Genomic DNA, 23972 nt, shown 5'->3' on the forward strand with positions numbered 1-23972 from the left:
CTAAACAAACCCAACAGAGCCAAAATGACTGCAAGGAGAATATTTAAATAGAAAGCAAACCATTTTCAAACACAGCATTTCCCAGATTGAACTCACTATGTCTCAGTTTTGCCAAAAAAAAAAAAAAAAAAGTTCTAAGCTCAGACGATTATCATTTGGAGTGCACACCCTTTGTGGGAGACCCCTGTGTGCATCTGCATATGAAAAGTTTTGAGAAGTTCTGTAAGAAAGAAATCCATTAGCTTTGCTTTAATTCAAGCTTTCCAAAACATTTTTAAGAATGGAGGATTGTTTTAAAACACATCTAGAGGGGCCCCTGGGTGGCTCAGCTGGTTAAGCGTCCAACTCGTGGTTTCAGCTCGGGTCATGATCGGGTCGTGGGATCGAGCCCTGTGAGTGGCTCTCTGCTCAGTGGGGGGTCTGCTTGGGCTTCTTTCTTTCCCTCTCCCTCTGCCTCCCCCGCCTCTCTCAAATGATAAATAAATCTTAAAAAAAAAAACCACACGCATACATCCAGTAACCCTGCAAAAACCCAATTTGGAAGACCTGGTTTGTTTTTGAACCCATGAAATGCACAAATGAACAAAAACGAACACAAATGAACAAGAGTTGCGTCAGAAATGGGAGACTCAATGTTCACTGCTTACCTACTAATTTCTTTATAAACCTATTGCTTTCTTTTATAAAAATGTAAGCTTCTGTTTTTAAAACTCTGATCTTATAGTCTGCTTATTAAAGAAGCTTCCATGAGCTCCCCCCACTTTCCCCCACCGCAGGCCACACTCAGTATCTCTTAAATGCTCTGCTGGGGTCCAGGCTCGACTGGTTCTCAGGAAATCGGGGTGCTCTGGGGCCCCTGACTTCTCCGGGTTTTGCCACCTGGGAACTCAGGTCTTCCGGAGGGAGCACGCGTACCTCGTGGTCAATTTTGATAAGGGCGATGTCTGCCTTCTCGTCCACGTCCTTGATTTTGGCTTCGTAGGTGGCACCGTTCTTCAGCTCGACCTTGACCCGATGCTTGTTGGTCACCACGTGGGCGTTCGTCACAATCAGTCCATCTTCGGACACGATAAAGCCAGACCCACTGGCCACCGGCACCTCCCTTTTAGAGAAAGGAAGCCTAGAACCCAGAGAAGAACCCAGTTAAGCCCACAGTACCTTCAGATCAACTCTTCCACACACCGATTCACTGGCTTTGTAACAGAAACATGCATCTAGGCGTTTACTTGACACGGCGGGTCTATTTCACACTAAAACAATGGAAGGCTACCGATCTTAGCAAGCATCGAAAAATTCCACTTACAAAATATTCTTAGGGACTCTCTTCAGAGCTAGAGGTTCTGAAATCATCTAGAAGGGTCAAGAATGTATGTTCCAACAGTCTAAAGGGAAAGCGTCCTAAGGGGGAAGAGTTATCTTCCCGTAGGGACATATTCAGTGGCTCTTGGACACTTCCAAGTGCCCCAGAGACAGCCCCACAGGGGCCGTGGGGAAACAAGGAGGCCGTCCTTACTTGCGAAACAGCTCGATGTGGACCACGGCAGGAGCGATCTTCTCCACCACGTCGGCGATGAAATTGTATTTGTGGCGCAAACTGTTGGGGTCTTCCTGCCCTGAGAACAGAGAGAAGACAGGACACGTCAAGACATTATGCTCTGTGCTCTGGTCTCCTGAGACAGGCACGGGTGAGAAGAAGCCAAAATACACACCCAGACCTCTGGAACCCCGGACAAGTGAGGACAAGACCCCAGACCTGTGCCCCGCAGCAAAGGTCCTCAGGGCTCTCAAGGGAACACCCACTCAGGTAAGAGGTGACACCATGCTCTGTTTCTTTCCTTCCAATGGTTTCGCTGCAAAAATACTGGGCCGGAGGCACCAGCTGATACCTGACCTCCTAGCGGGTCCTCTGCAAAGGGGGTGGGGCAAGGGGTCACGGTCACAGCCACGGCACCACCCTCCACCACGCCCCTGCCAGTTCCCACAGCGCCACAGAGAAGCAGCCGCTCCCAACATGCCGCCGCCGCCGCCACCACCACCACCACCACCACCACCACCACAACCAAGGGGAGGGCTGGGGTTGCTTTTGAGGAGATGCCCCCTAGACGGTACAGACGGCAGAGGCATTAAGGCAAAGAAAGGGATCCCATCTTCCCGCTGATCCCACAAGGTGAACAGAGGCCACCGTCTGTCCCCAGAGCAGTTTTCCACTACGACTTGTTTATTCCAATCCCCGGGGACATTCCAGGCCAGAAGGCACAAGAGGTGCCTTGATACCATTGGGGGGGGGGGGAGAGAAAGAGAAATCAAATGACCATAATTTCTATACAAACATATACACACATAATTAGCGAACCCCCATTTCAAAGCTACTTTCAGACAAAGTCACCCCACATCCCAATGGAGGGCTCTCACCCAGCAAGGCCAAAAATTGGTTTCCACCAAGCAGATGCACACACCGTGGCATCTGGTTCAGAAATGAGCTACTGGAGACTCAGGTCCCAGGACACCCATTCTGTTGGCACAGGTGGTGGCAGGGGCCACTGTGGCCCCAGGAAGTGCAACCCGAGCCTGCCGCCCTGGCCCCAAATCCGTGCCACCTGCTGATATCCCTCAACACATCTGTCTCTGCCCTCACAGGCTAGAGAGGTTCTAGCCTAGTCTGCAGCAAGGAACCCACACACCCCTTCCTTTCGCTCTCCTTGTCTCCCTTGGACCAGTCACCGCCCTTGGGCCAGCCGCCTAGCCTTATGCTACACAAAGCAGGCTCCAGGGACCAGAGGCTCTGCCAGCTACCCCTTGGTCCTCTGCAGACACAGGCAGACAGCTTTCAGAAACCTTTAGAGCAATTTGAGAGAGTAATCTTCTATCCATTGCATCGAAAAAATTTAAATTGGGGCTTATATTTTGTGTCTTTCTTATGACATTTCGGTAGGCATTCATTTTTGGCATATTTTAATTGGTCCATAATGGATAGGAAATACAGGAAAAGAGGTCTGTTCCTTCACCACAGATGGTCTAAGGAGCCCTGATCTGTCCCCCACACCTGTCACTCCCTGTCACAGCTCACTCAGAGGGATTCACAACATGACTTTGCAGTTTAAAAAGAAACCACTGGCCTGCGACACTGCCCCTTAATTCACCTAAGGGCCTGTGTTCCCCACCCTGAACACACATGCACAAACACACACTCGCAGGAGCACAAACCCACACCCACACTTACACTCTCAGCCGTGAGCATGCACACTCACACTGACCCACTCACACATACAGCCTCCGTCTCACATACACGTGCATATATATACTCTCACACTCACCGGCTCACATACACACTCATGCACACGCATGTGCACACACACACATATGCAGACTCACATATGCATACTCTTACACACACGTACATGCACTCACACCCAACCACAGCGGCACACACCCACACTCATACACACACCTACACACACGCACACGCACACAGAGACTCACACCCCTATTGAGGGAGGGCTGCAGCCACTGCCCGGGCTCGGGGCCGGCCGTCAAAGCTGGGACCCTTTCAAGTCCTGGGTGGCCCTCAGAGCTGCATATCCACAGGCTTCCCTGGCGGCCCCACAGCACCTGTCCGGACTGTTTCCTCGGTCCCTGCCACGGCTGTGTGTCCCCACCAGAGACATCGGCCATGCGAGCCATACCACTGGGCCCCAGGACATCTAGGGGACGAGCCTGCCTCTCCCAAGCCTTCCCTCTGGGAAGTGAGAGACCATGGACAAGCACAGGGCCCCTCCCGGCCCTGGCTACCGGGCTCTGAACTGCTCTGCTTCAGGGGTGGAACTGCATTGCAGAGCATTGCAGAGCATGCTTTTCCAAGGTCGGAAAAAGATCTGCACCTATTAGGCAAGGAAAACTCATTCAACAAGTTCACGGTAGCATCATTTTGTTGTTTTTGCTTTCAAAGCCCTTTCATACGGCACCTATTTTTATTTCCCCCCTCCCTAAGGATGAGGAAAATCAGATATTGGGCTCGTATTATATTTAGGGAAACTGAGGCTCACAGACCCTCAAGGACTTCTCATAGACCCTAAATTTTCTTAATAGAGGGAAGAGATGACGGGAAAATCTGGGCAGATCTACAACTTTTCCTCTTAATCTTGGCCCCACACTATCTGCCGCCCTCCCAGGTTTCTAGGTGGTTGCTATTGGTCTGTCTCCCCAAGTGCTCCGAAGGGAGCTATAAAGAAGGGGATAGAAACATTCCTTCTGGCCACAGAACCTGGCGAACATCACCCAGAGACAGCTGTAAACACACGCATCTGGGCTTCCTCAGACCAGCTTCCCGGGAAAGACCAAAAGGAGGTTTAACACCCAAAGGCCAGCACCCCACAGGGCAGCGTGGAGTTGCAGAGGCCCTCCCAAGTAGGGCAGTCACCAGGGTCTTGCCACTGGGGCCCGTTAACTCACTTCCTCTTTCCGACTTGCCAAAGCAGGCATGGGAGAATTTGCCCACAGCAGGAGTAAAAAGGAACATGGGTTTTTCCAGCTAATGTGAGAACCACTTGCTTTCTCACACAAACTAGCGAGAGAGGCTCCAGGAACTGTGCTCCCGGGAAAAGCAATATGGAGAGCAGGGAGGACACCGGCCTGGGCACCAGAAGGCCCAGGTCCTGTCCTGTCTGCTGGGTGGCCTCCATTTCCCCATCTGTAAAATGGGGCCAGGTGCCTCTAGAATGAGCTGCAAAGTCCAACCTGTCCAGCTCCAGCATTCTATGATCTAATCCCCTCTCTCCCCCTCACCCCAACAAGCTGCAGCAAGATAAAGAGCTTGTGGAATTTGAGACTGGGCACAGGACTCTCCAAACTCTGCAGATGAGTAAACAGAAAGGAGAAGTGGGAGGACAGACCATAATGCAAAGCCCAACTGACAAGCCTTAATTGTGTGGCTTAGATGAAAAAGCAACCAGTGACCTCCATTACCATCACTGAGTGGACCAGCAGCGACGGGAAAATGAAATAGAGCAGAAACAATGAACATAAGGAACACCAACTAATTGTTCAAACATGGGCAAGATGTCAAACCAAAGAAGAAGTGTTTGGCTTCTCAAAATGCTATTTCAGAACGAGCAATAAATGTGTCTCTAAGAGCAGCATGGCTCCGTGTCAGAGTCCCGCTCCATGTGAAAGGTTGTCCATCAAACGAGAGGAGGCTGCCACTGCCCCCTGGTCTTCACAATCCCTGGCTGCCTCCATTTGCTCTGATCTCAACTGCCAGCCAACTGTCTTCCTTCCAGAGGGGTCAACCGAGGTGGAGAATCCCCAGAGGTGGACCCAGGCTGGCTCTGCCACGACCCGGTGTCTAAGTGATGCAGACGGATGGAGGGTTGGAGTGTCCAGGCCACTGAGTATGGGGCAAATGGCTAAGAGCACAGGAGTGGTCTCAGACAGATCAGAGTGTGACATTCCGCACAACACTTATCTGCTGTGTGACTTAAGTATGTCACCTCAGTCCTCCAAGAGTTATCCCCTTGTCCATAAAATGTGATGACAGTAACATCTTCCTCAAAGTGGTTTTGATGCTGATTTTATGAGTTACTCTAGATAACGTGCTTGGCCAAGTCATGGCATACAGTTTAAAATTAAAAATAAAAAGAGAACAGATAAAGGTGCTTCTCAGTAGGCAGCTCTGGACAGGTGTGAGCGTGACACACCCCAGTGGTACAGCAGGGAGGGAACTCCTCTCCCTACTTTGGCAAATTTGTGTAGGTCCTGGAAACTCCTCCTGACAGGACCATCATGGGCACCCCTGCAGAGGCAGAGACCAAGGGGAAGCAGGGTGGCAGGCCAATTTTTCTGGCTTTGATGTTTACCTGTGCTCCCCTGTGTACAAGGCTAACCCACAGCCACTGCAGAAGGGAAAGAGGGAGCTGGGTCAACAGGATAATCTAACCTGAACTGCAGCCCATCTGTACTCTAAAACTCACAAGGAGCCACCGAACTGCCTCAGAAGACAAATATAACTCCCTCTATAAAGTGAGGGCCTCGTAGGCCAAAGCAATGTGGCAGAAGGTAATGAAAATGAAAAGCCTCACACAGGGTCAAGGCTGGCCCTTCTAACAGTTCTAATCGCTCCATTATTGTACAGAAAGCTGGAACTGACTGAAGTTCAGTAATAGCCCACCATTTACAGAAAGCTGGTGATTCCGAATTCAGAAAGGCGGAGGGAAGGTGTTTTTTACATTCCTGATTAATGAAAAAAACAGAAGAGATAAAATGACCAACATCTTGAATCAAAGAGGAAGCATCACTATAGAGCCTACAGACATTAAAAGTATGATACGGAAATATTCTGGACAAATTTCTGCACATAAATTCTACAGCTTAGATGAAATGGACAGACTTCTTTAAAAGTCATAATTTACCAAAGCTCATTCAAGAAGACATAGATAACCCGAATAAGAAATTGTCTTTGCAGTTAAAAACCTTTCCACAAAGAAAGTTTCAGGCTCGTGACTTCATGGGTGAATTCTACCAAACACTTAAGAAAGAAAAAGTTCTAATACTTCACAAACTCTTCCCAAAAATAGAATAGGGAAAACACTACCCAACTTATTTTATGAACCCAGCATTACTCTAACATAAAAGCCAGACAAAAGACATTATAAGAAAACTACAGACAAATATCCAACATGAACACACATCAAATGTCCTTAAAATGTTTAGCAAACAGAACTCAGCAATTTAGGGGAAAAATAAAAGAACTCAACAATTTAACAAAAAGAATAATATATCGTGACCAGGTGGGGTTTATTCCAGGAAAGGATAAATAAGGTTTAACATTGGGCGCCTGGGTGGCTCAGTCAGTTGAGTGTCCACGCCTGGTTTTGGCTCAGGTCCTGAACTCATGGGTTGTGGGTCAACCCCTGCATCAGGCTTTGCGCTCAGCAGGAGTCTGCTTGGATATTCTCTCTCTCCCCCTCCCCCGCGCACGCGGGCACACTCTCTCTCTCAAATAAATAAATCTTTAAAATAAATAAATAGATAAGGTTTAACATTAGAATACTAAGAAAACCCAAATGATTATCCCATAGAAGCAAAAAGATGTGACAAAAATTGAACACCTATTCACAATAAAAACACTCAGCGAACTAGAAAGAGAACTTCCTCAACCTGATAAAAGGGATCAATAAAAAACCTAAAACTAATATCATACTTCATAGTGAAAGACTGAATACTTTCTCTCTAAAAACGAGAACAAGACCAGGACATTCCACTCTTACCACTTCTATTCAGTGTTTTACCGATGTCCTGGTTGGAATAATTAAGGTAGAAGAAGAAATCAAAGGCATAAAGATTAGAAAGGAGAACATAAAACTGCTAGTATTTGAAGATGACACAACAGCGCATGTGGAAGTTGCTTAGGAATCTGTAAATATACTGGTGGAATAAGTGAGTTTGTCAATGTCACGGGCGAACAGGTCAACATACACAACTGTATTTCTATGTATTAATAATAAACCATTGGAAATCGAAAATTTTAAAATACCAATTATAATAGCGTCAAAAATACTTAATAGGTAGGTAAATATTTAATGAAGTATGTGCAAAACACGACTGAAATAAGTTTTATTTTATTATTTTTTAATTTAAATTTTAGGTAGTTAACATACAGTCCAACATTGGTTTCTGGAGTAGAATTCAGTGATTCATCACTTACATATAGCATCCGGTGCTCATCACAGCAAGTGCCCGCTGTAATACCCATCACCCATCTAGCCCATCCCCTGCCTACCTCCCTCCATCAGCCCTCAGTTTGTTTTCCATCATTAAGCGTCTCTTATGGTTTGTTTCCTCTCTCCTTTTTGCTGAAATAAATTTTAAAAGACCTAGGTAAATCAAAAGATACACCATACTCATGAGTCAGAAGACTCACTATGTCAAGCCATCAATTCTCCCAAAATTGACCTACAGATTCAGCATACTCCCCATGCAAATCCCGGCAGGTGTTTGTGTAGAAATTGATAAGCTATTTCGGAAGGTTATATGGAAAGCAAAAAAACCTAGGATATTCTAAATAATTCTCAAAAAGAGAAAATCAAATGACTTATGCTACGTGATTTTATTTTAAACTGAAAAATTCTGAATAACTAGGATTAGTAGCTTGATGAGTCACAACATTTTACGGGACAGGCCTTTCCAGTCATCTAATAAATATTTATCATTACCGATTTTTAACACAACAAATGACCCATTAAGAGTAGCCAACATTTCCTATAATTTAATGAGTTTTAAAATTGCCAGGATTTCATCCAAAAATAATAAATGATTCCTGTCTCCTCTTTATAAACTACTAGGAAAGCACACGACTCCATAAATGTTACTTCCTTGGAGCCCATGTCCCCCGGAGTTTTACAGATACAACTTCTTAACTCCTTTCAACAACTTCCTTACAGGAGGAAAGAGAGATACACACAGCGTTGCTGAGTTTCATTAATCAGTATCAGAATTAGCATAACAGACACTTCCATTATTAAGTGTTTGCCAAAAAGAGCCAGGCACTAAGTTAAGTATTTGACATACATTATCACAGTGCCGAAAATGTGTGGCAGTGAAAATGAAAATCACAATGTGGGGACTAGGAACCAACAGACAGACTTTTATTTGTGTTTCCAGGCAAAGATTAAACACAAAATCGGGTATGTGCTTTAAAAACATCAAAGGGTGTGCTTTTTTAAATATTTAAGGTAAAAATGTCAGGCAAAGATTAGATGTGGGGCAGGGAGAAGAAAGAAGTAAGTGTTTACGGTCCTAATGCCGTGGTTCTCAAACTCTGCCCCAAGGCACCCTGGAGCGCCACGGCAAACGCACAGGATAGTTCAAGTTTTCTGCGGAAACACAGTGATACTTGATATCTGCTGGACATCAGTTTCAAGATCAGATTGCACTATAATCCTTCAGATGATTTCCTTTGTCACTTTGGATTCTGGTGGTCACGGTGATTCAAAGCAAGAACTGTACAAAAATCAATGTTGAACTTGGAAATGGGGGTGACAGTGTCCAATCTGATTCCAAGCCTGAAGAGGCTCTATGGCACCCAGCAGTACACCTAGCCCATTAATAAACAGGTGCGGTTATTGAATAACAAAATTACAATACCATTTTTCCTTGATTTTCTTTTCAAGTGACGATTATACTGTAAAGGCACAAACATTTATTCAGGTGTTGGGACCTAATTACTTGATGAATAGAACCATTAGGTATTTCTTCTGGCCTAGGGGGTACCACGAAAAAATTCCTGGGACACTAAGCGTGTCACAAGCCATGAAAATCCTCTGCCTGATGTCCCCTGGGCTCCCTTCACCAGAGGACCCTGAATCCCCACACAGTGGCAGTAATTCAGAGCAAAGGTAGGTTTACAGTGAAGGCTGAAAGGAAACACTGGCCCTGTGAGGGGCCCTAGCAAAGTGTTCAGTTGTCGGACACTTTTTGGAAAATAGTTAATAAATAACACCAAAAATATTTATAAAAATATTTGAACGGCAGTTGGCTGAGGCCACTGTCTCCTTCCCTCTGCCACACATCTCCAGTCCTATCAGAGCAGCTGTAGCATTTGGGGATGTGGCTCAAAGTCAAACTGTAGAATCGTTTTGCTTGGGTTTCATTAGATACACTTATGTGCTTTGAAGTCACTTCTGCATTTCTATCCCGGTACAGAAGTGGTTTCCAGGGACACTCCCACTCTCCCATCCTGCCAGCTCCCTAGTGCAAGCCCGAGGTTGTATGGGATATGGTGATCTGGCCTGGAAGTATATGGTAGTGGAGAAATATGCCCAGAGGAAAGACTAAATAACAACAACAACAACAATAATAATAATAATTCATTCTATTCTCTCCACAGGAAACATTACAAACTCACTGTCATATGAAAACGTGATCAGAGAGTCTATAGCTAAAAAATATAGAGGGGAGGGAAGGTATTTTAAAGGTGAAGGTGTATTTGGCAGTTAATGACAACATCATGATATTTGTCTGGGTTTTGGGGTCTGTAGTGTTTTCTCACTTTAAAAAACCATGCAATTTGTGGCGGTTTGCTTTTTCAATCTAAATAAAGATCATGTCCATGCCTAATGTTGTATTTATAATTTTGAATTCTTTTTCTTAAAGAGGTTCCCCCAAATTGTACAAGTTTCAGATCCCGTAAAACCCGGACCTGCCAGCAGGGAGGCGGGAGTGCCAATCCTACCCAAGTAGCAGGCCCGAGTCCCACGCATTCCCGGCTCCCAGGCCCCTCTGGAGTTTGTGACCGGCTCTCAGTGTAAGGGGTGGGGGTGGGGGCACCTCGGAGCTGCACCTATAGGATTCACGGTCCCAGCTGCCAGGACTCTCAGTCCCCGAGCAGAGAGCATGGCCGGCATGGGAGGCATCTGCTGTAGAAGGACCCAGGGAGCCCTGCAGGGCCTCCAGGGCAGTCCCAGGAAAGCCCCAGGGCCGCACCAGTGGGGGCAGCTGCCTCAGACCTGGCTCCAGAATCCTAACAATGGGTCCTGGATACCCTGCCCCTGTCCTCGGCTCCACACTTGTGCCTCCTCCAGGCAGACCTGCCCCCCCCCCCATCTGACGCTCGGAGTGTCAGGGATGGACGGAGGGCCGCGCTGACCTCCAACTCCAGTAGGTTCCTAGCAGGGTCAGCAAGGCTGGGAAAGGTCCCAAGGCTCCCACTAGTGCCAGGATGACTCCCGAGCCAGACTTGGCCTCAAATCCTGATTCTGCCCCTTTACAGCCGTGTGACTTCGGGCAGCGACCCTGTCTGAGCCTCAGTCTCCCGTTCTGCAGCAGGAAGATAACACCACCTCCTCCAGGCGGTTGTGAGTCCTAAGGGAGAGAACGCGCACAACGCCTGCGCTCACACCATCACCTCCCAGCTCGCAGCAGGTGCGCCACTGCCCGGGTGTATTTCAGCGCCTCCGAGTGCCTCTTCCCACAATTCCAAGCCTTCTCAGAATCCCATTTCTGCATTCTAATTCAGGCACACCTGGTCCACTTTCAGGTGTCTCCCCCGAAATGACAGTTACCCCCTGGGGCACATGAACTTACTGCAGGACCCCCCTGCTGGTCTCCATCTCCTGAGCACAGCTCCCTCCCCCAGAGTCCCCAACTCTCTATCCCAGGACTTCTTGATGTGTACTCTCCCCCGCGACAAACCTCTCACTGCCTCCAAAACCACCACGCGCCAGCCCACCTCCTTGCACTCGCGCTGTTTGTCTTCCTGCCTGGAATTCTTACTCTCCCAGACAGCTAGTCAAGTCCCACCCAATCCGCAATGTCGGCGATCAAGTAATAACACCGCACTCGTACTCATTTATTTAGCATCTACTCTGTGTCAAGCACAACGCCAGGCACTCAGGAAGCACCGCCTCTCATTATTCCTGCAAGCCTGTAAGGTGGATCTTAGGCCCAGTCTATGGAATGATGGAGAAATGAAGGGTCTGAGAAGTAAGGCAGAGAAGTGGAGCATGTGACTCGTGCCCCCAGAGCTGGCAGGTGGCACAGGTGCGAGGCTAGCCCCTCTGCTCTGCAGCTCTAGCCTCCCTTCCAGGTCCTTTACTCAGCCTCCAGCCCCCTGTAGCCCCCACGGTTGTAGGAAAATGCTTCCCACTTCCGTGCCTGAGAGCTCAGGGCCAGAGCTCAGGATTCACAGTCCAACCTTGGCTTCCAACGAGAACAATCGCGCCTTCCAATTTCCCAACAGAATCGAGAAGTAGAGCTAATTTGGAAAACAGAACACAGTGTATTCGAGGGAAAAGAAATGAATCCCCCTTTATTCACAGGGAACAGCATGTTCCCGAAATTCAAATCAGTTGCAAGAGCAGACTGATCAAATCACTGGCATTTTAATGCACTGTCCTACATTCAGGACAGGACAGATGATTTGCGGGGCCCCGTGTAAAACAAAAATGCAGGGGCTCCTTGTTCCAAAAGTATTAAGAAACCCAAGAGGGTGACAGCAGAGCGTGAACCCAGGTATGGGGTTCTTCCGAGCATGGACCGCCCAGGCTGCACACCCACGAAGCCGGCCCTGCCTGCATTTCCATTTCATTTGATTTAAAACCCAAAGAGCAGACGAAGTACTGAGAAGCAACTCCTGGGGGCTCACGGAGATGCTGAATCAGGCCGAGCCCAAGAGCCCACAGGCAGTCTTCGGGGGCGGAGGGACAGCCCACGTGCTGGGAGGCAGTCACCCCCCTTCCATTGCCCAAGGTGTGGGCACCGCTCCCACACGGGGGAGGCAAGTGTGTGATCTCAGGCAAGCCCCTTGGGGCTGAAGGTTCCTCAACTTTAAAATAAGGAGGCTCGATTGGGTGGCTTCCAAGGACCCTCCCGGCTCTCGAGGAGAAAGGGAAGGTATCACTTGACATTTCACCTACTTGCTGCAGCCTTAAGCGCCACTAGAGGTATTGGTCCTTTCAAGCCTACAAATCACAGCACAGCCCGGTTCCAACGATTGGCAGGATGCAGGGAGAAGGACAAGAAATGTGAAGAAAGGAACTCAGCCAAAAAGGCCAGAGTCGGCCAGGGCCTGCTGGCCAAGGGACCGCGGGAGGGCGGTCGGGGACAGCTCGCCCTCCTCCGCTGGCCCGGGCCCCCTCGAGCTCCCATTCCAGCCTTTCTCTTCCTTCTGTCACAAGGGTCTGGACACAAGTGACAAAAGAAATGAAGTCCCTTCAAAGGCAAAGGCACAAAATGTTAGAGAAGAAGGCCAACGGAAAACACGTTCCCATTTTCACCTGAGGGGCAGAAGCCCCTCTTCCGCACCACCATGTGATGACCAGGAGAAGAAATCACCCCTGAGGGGCGCCTGGGTGGCTCAGTCGTTAAGCCTCTGCCTTCGGCTCAGGGCGTGATCCCAGAGTTCTGGGACCGAGCCCCACATCAGGCTCCTCCGCTGGGAGCCTGCTTCTTCCTCTCCCACTCCCCCTGCTTGTGTTCCCCCTCTCACTGGCTGTTTCTCTCTCTCTCAGATAAATAAATAAAATCTTTAAAAAAAAAAAAAAAAGAAATCACCCCTGAGATGCCAGCTCAGACCCACCACTGCTCTAGACTCAAGGTCCAGCCCCAAAACCTTGGGACATTTCCCCTGGCCACCAGCAGAAGCACAGCCAGCCAGGCTCCCACTGGTTCAGAAATTGTAAATAGAGAAACCACCACAGCAGGTCCCGAGTGGGGTGTCCTGAAATATTTAGTCTTTCGGAAGGGCTCAGTTGCTTAAGGGGTCTGGGACACACTCCTCAGCTGTCATCAGCCACCTTCCCACGGCCCCAAACCCCCGAGCTTGAGCCCCCCATATGAGGTCCTGCCTCTGGAGCTCCATCCTCCAAGTGCCAGCCTCAGCTCAGGCCCACAATCCACGGACACCCCAGAACGTATTGCCACGGGAGTGCGTGCTGGGGGCCGTCCTCCGTTTCATCTTTCGATGGTCCGAGGGGCACGTCTGAACATTTCTTTGTCCCTAGCTTGGCCAAATTAAAAATAACTACCAACAAGCTACTTGCTGGGTAAATAAATCTGGGCCCAAATCCAGAGGGGACCTCCAGGGGGAAATTACACCCCTGGCACATCACCTGCTCTCCCCCGCCCAGTCCTGCTCTGTTCTGCTCAGCCTGGAACCTTCAGAGAGGGGCCAGTGGAGCCTGGCGGGGTGGAGGGTGGGCGGAAAGGCAGTCAGAGCTGGATCCAAAGCTTGGCCCTCCGATGCGCCTATTTCCCCAGCACTGCCCTGAGCCCAAGGTCCCTACACTTCTGATGGGGTGGGGGCGGGGGGTGCAACAGCAGAGAGACAAAACAAAGCAGAGACAGGAGGGCTGCAGGCCAAGGCCGACTGATAGGGAGCGCCTGCCATGGCCCGTCGCTGTGATGGCAAGAACACCGTGGCTTTCGCTCAGTGACGGGCCCCGCCACGCTGCTGGCCCCAGCGGGCCTTTTGATGTCATAGTTGGAACTGGGCTCCTTACTCTGCCGGGCACAGGCGCCTGAGGCCGCAGCAGGTCACCTGTCCCACTTGTGTAGGTGTGCGGAGACCGGGGCCGAAGCAGGCGGGTCACTAACCTGACACCGCGCCGCTGGGAGGGGTGCTGGTCCACATTCAGGGAGGGCGAGGGGGATGCTTTTTCACTAAGAAAAGCTCTCTTTGTGAGGTTGAATGATGAATTCGAGAATGACCTCGAGAGGCGGGCAGGCTGCATTACAGGAGCCAGACGGCGGCGGAGAAACGGAAAGCTTCCTCCTCTTACAGTGAACGTTCACGACTTTCTCCCTGAGGGTCCGCAGAGAAATCAGTTTAAGCAGGTTCCTAATGGGTAATAGTCATGAAGTGCAAAGGGGCTGGGGCCTCCCGTTGGCAAGAGTGGTTGCCTGGGGGGGGGGGCAGGTGTGAGCAGCAAAGACGCCTCGCAAGACTCATTTACTCCAGTTTGAGTGACTGCATTCTGTCTGTCCCACTCGATTCCATTCCAAGGACACTTGTCAGCCACGGCTCCAGCCCAGAGGCTGGCCCAGCGCTGGTCTGGGGTGTGGAGGCAGCAGAAACAGAAGCGAGACTTTGCACATTCCAGGAAACCAGACCCCCATTCTAATCAGTGCTGCGGCTGCAAATTCCAGGGCGCTGGGGGCCCCGCGCAGTGAGGTTTCCCTGAACCTGGCGGAGAAAAGGCACAGGAGGGAGAAGAGGGGCATCACCGGGCTGTGGCGAAGGCAGCAGGCTGAGGTCTAAAATAAACCTGCAAATCTCGTGCCTCGCCAGGAGCGCCCTGCTGCAGATTGAAGGAAGAACGAAACGGAAGACACGGTTTTGGAGTCAGACTTCCCAAGGCCAAAGGCTCTTGGACCTCTTCTTGTTAAAATAAACTGAATTCACAAGTAGCAACTGCTCCTTTTTTTTCTTTTTAAAGATTCGAAATTGAATGAGGGACTCCCATACCCTCTGTCTTCTGTACAGAAATAAAGAAATAAAATTCGGGAGGGTTCTGTGTGACCTATTTCTCCCCTCATCACGAATAAAGGAGGAAGAGGAGGCGGAGCCCGGGAGCCTGGCCTCGATTTGCAGCCCACACTGGCACTTCCAAGCGCTGGCAGCCCCTCTCTTTCCGGAGCAGTCTCCCAGACGGCTGAGAGTGGGAAAAGCTCTCCTGACGCCAGACTTCAGGCTGCGAATCCATCCCCCAATGCCCACGGTGCCCTGAGCGCGGAGCCGTCTCCAGAGGCTGGGCCAAGGCTGCCGCAGATGTTTCTGGAAAAGAACAGGGCAGGTGAAGTGAAGGAGCGCAAACCCTGACTCTGACCCAAACAAGTCTGAGACGGTCTCTCCCGACCCCCAGCAGGCTTTCGGGGGCACCTGGCCAGTTGGCTGCAAACCCCTACACATGCTGTCAGTCACAAGCGTGGCTCAGCATCAACGTAGCTGGTAAAAGGTGCCTTTTCCAGAACAATGTGTCTATGTTTAATGGTGCCTGTCATTGCTAATCACTTTGCGGTTTCATTGGTCCAATAAAAAAAAAAAAAAAAAAAAGGTCCTTCCTTGCACACCATGGTGAATGCTTGGATTTGGTCAGTCTTGTTGCCTTTGACAGTCTTTCCTGACCTATTGTCTGTATTAGGGGAAAAAGTTTCCAATCAATTCCCCCACAGTTTTTCTTTTTCCCGAAGTCTCCTGAATGCCCAGCATGATGTGTCTTTTATTACTATCAGGGAACCGACTGACTGCTTGGTTCACAAAAACACTACTGACGTCCCCCTTGATAAGCATCTGGCTCCGGTCTTGACCTTCCCAGATTTCTCATTTGGGTTCTCTTCCTGCTCGGACTGCTCCTAGTTGTTATGTCTGGAGTGGCGGGGAAGGTTCAGGCTCCGTAAGCAGCAGGCTGGGAGGAGATGGCTGAGTTGCTCAAGGGGCCTGGGAGACACCCTCCTCAACCGTCCTGGGCCCCCTCCCACAGCCCCCTGGTGGAGGGGGTGGGCCTGGGGTTCGGGCTGGGGAACAAGAAGGTACAGGGAGGGACATGACCAGCAAACCAAGGCCCTCCGTCCAGGAAGGGGACAGTTCCTCGTGAGAAGTGCCCCATACCCATTCGTAATGAGCACGGACCTCCAGATCCAAGGAAGAGAATGAGGGTAATTTGTAAAACTGACAGAAGCCAGAAGGAATCTTTGGCTCGAGTAAGAAGTGAAAAGTGGGCCCTGAGACCCCAGACAAGCCACTTCCTGTCTCTGGGCCTCAGTTACCTCAGCAGTAAGATGATGAGGGGCTAGGCGACACCATTTCCGACATCCTTTCCAGCTCCCAAAAAAAGGTATATGATCTAATAAACCTGAAAAGTACATTTCCTGATCTTTTCCTTTTGGCCTATAATTCCCATCCATATAGAATATTCCTGTTTTCAAGGCTGGTTTCCTGTGTCCCGCGCTCGGGTTTCTTCCGACAGAACCAGCCAGGGCTGCCTCACCAGTTTAGACTTTCAAAGTGACCTTCCCAGCTGGGATTAGGATCCCCGGTCAGGAAGAGCAGATAGAATTAAAAGTCTGGCCTTCCTATAGCCACACAACAGAAGACGGTGCGGTCGTAAAATGGAATGTTCCAGAACCTAACAACATGAATGAACCCTGAAAACATGACGCTAAGTGAAACAAACCAGCCATCAAAAACCACACATTGTGTGATTCCATTAATATGAAATGTCCAGAAGAGGCAAACCTACAGGGACAGAAAGCAGATTCGTGGTCGCCCAGGGCTGAGCAGAGGGGAAGTACGGGGTGCGCGCTAACGGGTCCTGGGTTTCTTTGGGGCATGATGAAAACGTCCTAGAATTAGATCGTGGTGACAGCTGCACCCCTGTGAATATAGGGGAACAGTGAACCATACACTTGAAGAGGGTGAATTTTACGGTATGTGAATTATGTCTCAATAGAACTGTGATAAAAAAGGAAAAAAATGTCATTTTTTCCTTTTTACTCTTTTAATGTGGCTACTAGAATGTTGGATTTTATCTATGTGGTTCATGTTATATTTCTGTTCATGTGTACGAGAAACATTTGAATACACATATTCGTCAGTTTTCAAAACAAACAAAAACATTCTGGTCTCCTCCTGCATCCTGGGCAGCCTTCGCATCCAGGAGGCTCAGTGTGGAGACGCCTGGGCTGGGTGTCCAGGACTCACGGTCTCGGTCATAGTCTGACTTGTGACCTCGGACCTTCACATCCCCCCGCCTGTCCTGGCTCCTCACAGAAGACGCTAGTGAGTCTGCTTCTCTCTCCCTCTCCCTCTGCCCCTCCCCACTGCTCGTTCTTTCTCTCTCTCTCCCTCTCTCTCAAATAAACAAATAAAATCTTAAAAACAAAAGAAAAAAGCATCCACCTGAGAATAAAAAGAATTTAGAGATCAACCAGGTCGTTAACTCACTGAGCAGGATGACTCGTTTGGTACCTTCCAATTCTATTTATCTTGAAGGATTTCTTTCGGGGGACTTTCTTTTTGCCTGCCTCGACCATCAGTGACTTAAGAGGTTGATAATTTTATAGCTGATGGCAACAAACCTGGGTATAATCCTCTTGGGTAACAACTTGGCAACATACACCAAAGGGCATAAAAAATCCGTATCATTCCATCCAGTCGTTGTACCTGTTAACATCTTCCCAAGGGAATAACCCCAGATATAGAAATAATGATGAGCACGAGAATGTTCATTTCAGTATCGCTCACAACAGCAACCACAGCTCAAATGGACACAGAGAGGGGACTGGTCAACCAGACGCTGGTGATGCTTGGGACAGAGACGATGAAGCTGCCAGAATTGTGGCTCTTTTTCTGTTTTTCTTTATCTGTGACGTAATTAAACCATATTTATAACTTTAAAAAACTGGTAACAGTAAAATATGTCATCAAAAGTATGAACGCGTTTCCCAAGATATCTATACAGTATGGTAAAGAAATTAACAAGAGCCTTTATGCCACGAGAAGGGAAGCTTGGTACATTCTTCTCAAAGAAAATCTAACCACAGCTTAAAAGGCACAGAAGCATCTCAGCCCTGATTTATCTGGCATGTCCACCATGATATTTGTACTGTTTTGTTTTTTTTTTTCCCTTCAGCAAGAGCACTGTAATTACGATTCAAGGGCATTAATAGTATGTGCTTAGAACTCTTGAGAGGAGAAATCAGTCATTACATGGACAGTTTTGGGGTCATCTTCCAACCAAAGGACACTGCTGGGGGGGGCATGTTTTATTTAGCATCATTTTGGGAGACTAAGCAAAAGTACCCACCATTTCTCAGCCTCATAGGAAAATCATCTGCATGGACCCTGTCCCCTCCCAAACACCCACCTGCTCCCGCAGGAAGATATGGCTGAGGTGGGAAGGGCTCAACGGCTCTTCCTTGGGCCCCAGCACAGAGTCTACAGTGCCCCACCACCACTGATGAGCAGGTAAGCTTGTGAGAAGCATGCTCCCTGCGGGTGACTCAGTTTCCCCATCTGTAAAGCGAAGGGTTGGGCTACAGGACCTGCAAGGACCTTCCACACTCAGGTTTCAGGTTCTGGGATTCGGTCCTCTACAAGTCCTAGTGAGTACGGCCAGCCCCCAGTGTCTCGGCAGGGAAGGAGTTGTCCTTGTCCACAAGACCCCAGAAAACAAGCAAATGGGGAGTTACCCTAGTCCGAGACGGGCTGTGGAAGCGCAGTGATGTTTCTCAGAGGATGAAGGATTATCTGGCTGGGCAGTGAGGGGTCCCAAGGGAACAGGCAGCTTATAAGAATACTATACAACCCCACAGGCAGAAAGGAATCAGCGTACATGGGTCTTTTCTAGATGGCCTCAAATTCTTGCCCTTCCTCCTGTACCTTCTGTTATCAGATTTTTCCTACTGGGGTTCCCCAGTGAGGGCTGAACCATACTGGGCCATATTTTTCAGAGCCAAAAAGGTCAAACTGGTGAAGAAATTTCAAGCTGGGACCCAAGGAACCTCAACTCAGGCCATTCCTTGACCAGCAAATGTTCCACAGAAACTCAGCCTGAGGAACTCAGAATGCAGGCCACGGGTTCCCTTACACGAACAAGAGATGATGCTGTGCTCTACATAATAATTGGGGTGCTGGTGTTTTGAACCCAAGTGCTCTTCCCTTGGAGCTGATGGTAGTGGTCTCTGCCTTTGGCTTTCTGAAACAGAAGATCGGTGCTTGCAAACAATTCAGTGACCTTGCCAAGAGCTATGGTGTCTCGGTGGGACAAGGGAACATGCCCTGAGGAGACCCATGTCATTTTTTTTTTTTTAAGATCTTATTTACTTATTTGAGAGACTGATTGATATGGGGGGTGCGGGTAGAGCGTGCATGAGCCAGGGCAAAGGGAGAGGGAGAAGCAGACTCCCCGCTGAGCAGGGAGCTCAACAAAGGGCTCGATCCCAGGACCCTGGGATCATGACCTGAGCCGAAGGCAGACGCTTAACCGACTGAGCCACCCAGGCGCCCCAAGACCTATGACTTTTCCTATCCTTCTGGCGCCCCTGCTTGGTGCTGGTTCTACCAGGAGTCCCGAAGAATCTGGAATTGCCAATTAGAGGTCCTAATTCCTTGCAGCTGTGACGCTCCAGGACTCCCAGGTGACAAAGCACCTTCCCAGCCTGACCCTCCCAGTGTCCTTCCGAGGTCTCCGAGGCAGCAGCCTTCGCCCCATGTCATAGATAAGGAAACTGAGGCTGGAGGGAGTTAGTAACTTACCCAAAAGGTCCGAGGGGGGCTAGAACCCATGTTTCCCAGGACACGAGTAGGTCATAGAGGAGACCGCGGCTCAGGGTTTCGGAACAGACTCAGGAGACTTCAGTGCCCCTCTTTCAGGAACCGACGGCCTGAGCCGGCAGAAGGTCAGTAAGGCCAGAGTTGACCTGAGCAATATTATCAATCTGCCAAACCTAACTAGCATTCATAGAACACTCCACCCAACAACGGCAGAATATTCTGCTGTTCACATGAACACTCACCAAGACAGACCACATTCCAGACCAGAACACACACCTGAACAAACTTAAAAGAACACAGATCATACAAAGTATGTTCTCAGACCACAATGGAACTGAACTAGAAATCAATAACAGAAAGATAGCTGGAAACCCCCCAAATATTTGGAGATTAAGTAACACGCTTCTAGATAACACTTGAAGCAGAGAAGTCTCAAGCCGGGGTTTGGGAGCACGGCAGACCTGCGTCCCAATCCCAGCTCTGCCTCAGCCCTACTGGCTAGCCTTGGGCGATTACAGTCCACCGCTTGGAAGTGGACTGCCACGCAGCCAGGGAGCGAGGACGGTGCCACTCCCTCCCCGGATGCGTCCAGCAAGCGCCCTGAGTAGGGGCGGTCACCCGGACAGGCCCCTAACTCAGGCAGCACAGCGCCCCCTCCCAGAGAGCACCCAGTGGCCGTAGCTCTTCGGGTCACTGTTTTGCCCACTGTTCCCCACCACCTGGCCGTCCTGGAGAATACTGCCCTCCGGGCCCCCCAGCCAGCTCACTCTGCCAGAGAAAAGCAGATGTGCCCGCAAGACGCTGAGCCTTCTCTTCTCTACATCCATTTGGCGGCCACCTGCCTGGGCACCCCCGCCGGGCAGAACTCTCTGTGTCCATCCATCCCCACCAAGTGGCGACTGCCACTTGGAATACCGGCTCCAAAGACAGGGTTCTCCTAGCCACGGAGCGCGATGACTCAAGTGCCAGATGAGCCAGGGAAATCTCACCCGAAACTGTGTGAAAGGGAACTCTACTGCGAATCTCGCCAGGCCCTGAGAAGAATAAAAAAACAGCTCATCACACACACACACACGCAGACCTACCGTCTTCTCAAGATCTGATTGCACAACTCACGAAAAAGATTTCCTGAGGCCTGAAAATCTTGCACAAGGCTCTGACTCATTTAGACAAGGCTTATTCAAGTTTGAAAATTATCAAAAATTCCAGCCACGACAACATGCCCTCCGAAACCATCATGTGCCGAAGGGGATGGGCTCAGCCCCTGGTGAGGGACCAGCTGTGGTCACACGAGGCTGTGCAGGACTGTTTTCGAAATGTGCTTACTTGACAATCTGTCCCGGGAAGCTCAAATCATAGGGTACCCGCAGGCTCCCAACTCTTTTTCCCCCTTAAGATGTGACAATTCTTTCCATGGGAGGAGTTCCGAAAACATGGAAAGCAACCCAAGGATTATTCAAGAAGGTCTCCGGGCTTCAGGGCTACCCACTGCTACTTCCTGAGCGTCACAGACCCCAGGGAGGGGTAACGAGATGCCACCTGTCAAATCCCAGGTGTTCCAGCTCTTCGTTCTAGAGAAGTCACACAGTTGTCAAATGGTATCCAAGCAAGGACCAGGGGGTTCCGAGGGGGACGGGCAAGGCGGTGCCTGAGTCCCTCTGCCCGGAGAAACTTTCTGAACATACTTATTGGCAGATTTCAAGTCGGTCCGCAGGACACACATCCCTTACCTAACCTTCCTTCTCTGCGAAGCCTTCTCTAACCCACCCACCCGCTTATCCCCAGAAGACATGATGGTTATAGCGTCCCCCCCCCGCCCCCGCACTGAGCTGACTCCTTGTCAGATGCCGCAGTCAGGATGGCAGCTAGAGCCTGACAGCTAATACTGACGGGGTTCTAGTAATGTATCACCTACACCCCCAAGCGCTTCATCTAAGTAGGTGTTTCCACCCTCCAGCAACACCAGGACATTTGCATGCCAGTCCTCGTGTTTTTATAATGATTTCACTGATGGGGAAACGGAGGCTTATGGAGATTAAGTCACACCCAAGAAGTTCCACGTTTAGAAAGTGGTGATCTGACTCCTTCAGCCAGGTATTATGTGACCTACTACGAGCTCCTGAAGACCACGGGCTGCCTGGCCTTACTCCCTTTGACTCCCTACATCTGGCCCTTCTGCGTACACAGTAGGTGTTCCATAAACGCTCTGAACAAACTTAGAACTCATGTCACTAATTCCAAGAGCTAAACTCTGGGCCCTGACAGCAGCGAGGGACATGCGTCTTCGCTGCCACTCACCTCTGTCCTGTGTTGTGTTGTACTAGCTGGTGTCCATCGGTGGCTCTGGACACACGTCACCCAGCAGCACCGGATCACCCATCCTCCCTACGACTCCTGGGAGCCTTGCCAAAAGCATCTGGATTAGCTACACTTCTCAGTTTCTCTGCTAATATTAATTTTCTTTTTCTTTCTTTCTTTTCTTCTTCCCTCCCTCCCTCCTTTCTTTCTTCCTACCTTCCTTCCCTCCTCTTTTCTTTTCTTCCTTCCTTTCTTTCTCCCTTCCTTCTTTCCTTCCTTCCTCCCCCTCCCTCCCTCTCTCTTTCTCTCTTCCTTTCTCTCTCTTTTTTATGGCAGAGAAGGTGGGAAGGAAAGATGAAATGACTCAGGAGGGATCTCACTCCAGGGACCCATGCGGCCCAGCCTCGGAGCCCCTGTAAAGCAGCAAGAGGCACCAGGTTCGCCGGGGCTCCTGTCTTGGGGGGTGGGCATGTCACCACGGTGGTCACCCAGGGATTTTCCACAGCCAGCGAAAGCTGAAGTACTAGGAAACCAAGCCCAAGAGGGGCCACATGCAAGATGGGCCAACGCCAACCCAGGCTTTATCCATCAATAACTTAAGAAAAGAAATAACTCATCCCAGCCTTGAAAATAGGGATGAAGCGACCACAATTTTTCAGACTAGTTTTCTTACAGGAATCACTAACCAGTCCAGCTAGAAGGGACCTCAGAGATCATCTGGTCCAATCCCCTCATTGCTGAGTCTCTGAGAGGTTGGGGGCAGGTCACCTGGTCAGGTAACAGCCTGGGAAGTGACCAGCCTGCCGGTCCCTCCACACCAGCTGGCCTTCCAAGGAACCCTCAGCCTCCAGCCAAACTTGATTTCTTCTTCAAACTAAGCCTCACCAGAGCTATTTATTCACTTGAAATACAAGCTCACGGAAAGTCTGATTTCTCAACCAAGGCACGAAACTGTGTCCAGTATCGCACAGCTCCAAGTGGACTCAGAATCCAGCCTTGCTGTCCGGAGGCTGTCGGACGTCTGACCACAGTTAGCTCACGGTCCCCACCATAATCGCTTACCGAATGCAGTTATTTTAAGCTCTAATGCAACCTATTTACAGCTCTTCTGGACGGAATGAAGTTACTCAAATGCTTGGCTTTCGATATTGTTAACTTACAAATTTTATGAAACCTCATTACTTTAACTCTTCAGCAAAACCGACAGAGAATAAAAGCAAATAACCAACCAGAGAGAGCAGAGCCTCATAGACTGTGGCAAAGACAGTTCTTCTAAACCGGTGGTTCTTAACCGGGAATGCACAGCCAGGCTCCACTTTCAGAGGCCGTCCCTCCTCAGGCCTGGGGGGGGCAGGGGTACCGGGATGAGGATGGGGAGAGCTCCAGGCTTGTCTGGGCGGCGTTTCGGGTGGGGTGGGGTGGGCTGTCCTGTCGGGGGTACTAGGAGCAGAAATGGAAGTGGCTGCTGCTTTGGGAAGTCTCTTTCAGCCTCTTTCCTGGCTGCTTGTCCATTTTCTGGCAGAGGTCTGCAGCACCAGACACCCTGGCCCGTCTTTTGCAATATCTGGGAATCCAGACAGGCCTTTCTCTCCCGAGGGAGAGAGGCCTGGAGCTCTGCTTTGGAAACATCTTTACTCCAGCCCCTTCTGCTCCTTTGGCTTTTCTGCAGCAAGAGCTGCCCTGATGGCAACTGGGGGCAACCATGTCCTCCAACTCCCGTGCCTGTGGAATGAGAGCTGGGAGGTGTCCTACATTTCATCCCAAGGCCATGGCCATCTGGAGCACTGTTTACTCCAGCTATTAGCTGCGGCTTAGCTGAAGTTGGCGTATAATCTTAGTTTCTCTGTCAACAGCACGGCATGGTGATTATGAATGGGCCCTGGACCAGATGCATGAGTTCAAGTCCTGG

General features: G+C 49.8%; 1 protein-coding gene across 1 annotated transcript in view; it reads right to left on the reverse strand.

Annotated features, from left to right (window-relative positions):
• The window catches only part of HTRA1 (HtrA serine peptidase 1), a 52449-nt gene that overhangs the window by 24556 nt on the left and 3921 nt on the right, over nucleotides 1-23972 (reverse strand). The window contains exons 2-3 of the mRNA XM_045803350.2: nucleotides 1514-1613; nucleotides 916-1120 (exon numbers count right to left, since the gene is read on the reverse strand). Of these exons, the coding sequence (XP_045659306.1) occupies nucleotides 916-1120; nucleotides 1514-1613 (305 nt within the window). The remainder of the gene's footprint in view (nucleotides 1-915; nucleotides 1121-1513; nucleotides 1614-23972) is intronic.

This window comes from Ursus americanus, chromosome 6, assembly GCF_024610735.1.
Source record: "Ursus americanus isolate L20-20 chromosome 6, mUrsAme1.1.p, whole genome shotgun sequence".
Classification (NCBI taxonomy): domain Eukaryota; kingdom Metazoa; phylum Chordata; class Mammalia; order Carnivora; family Ursidae; genus Ursus; species Ursus americanus.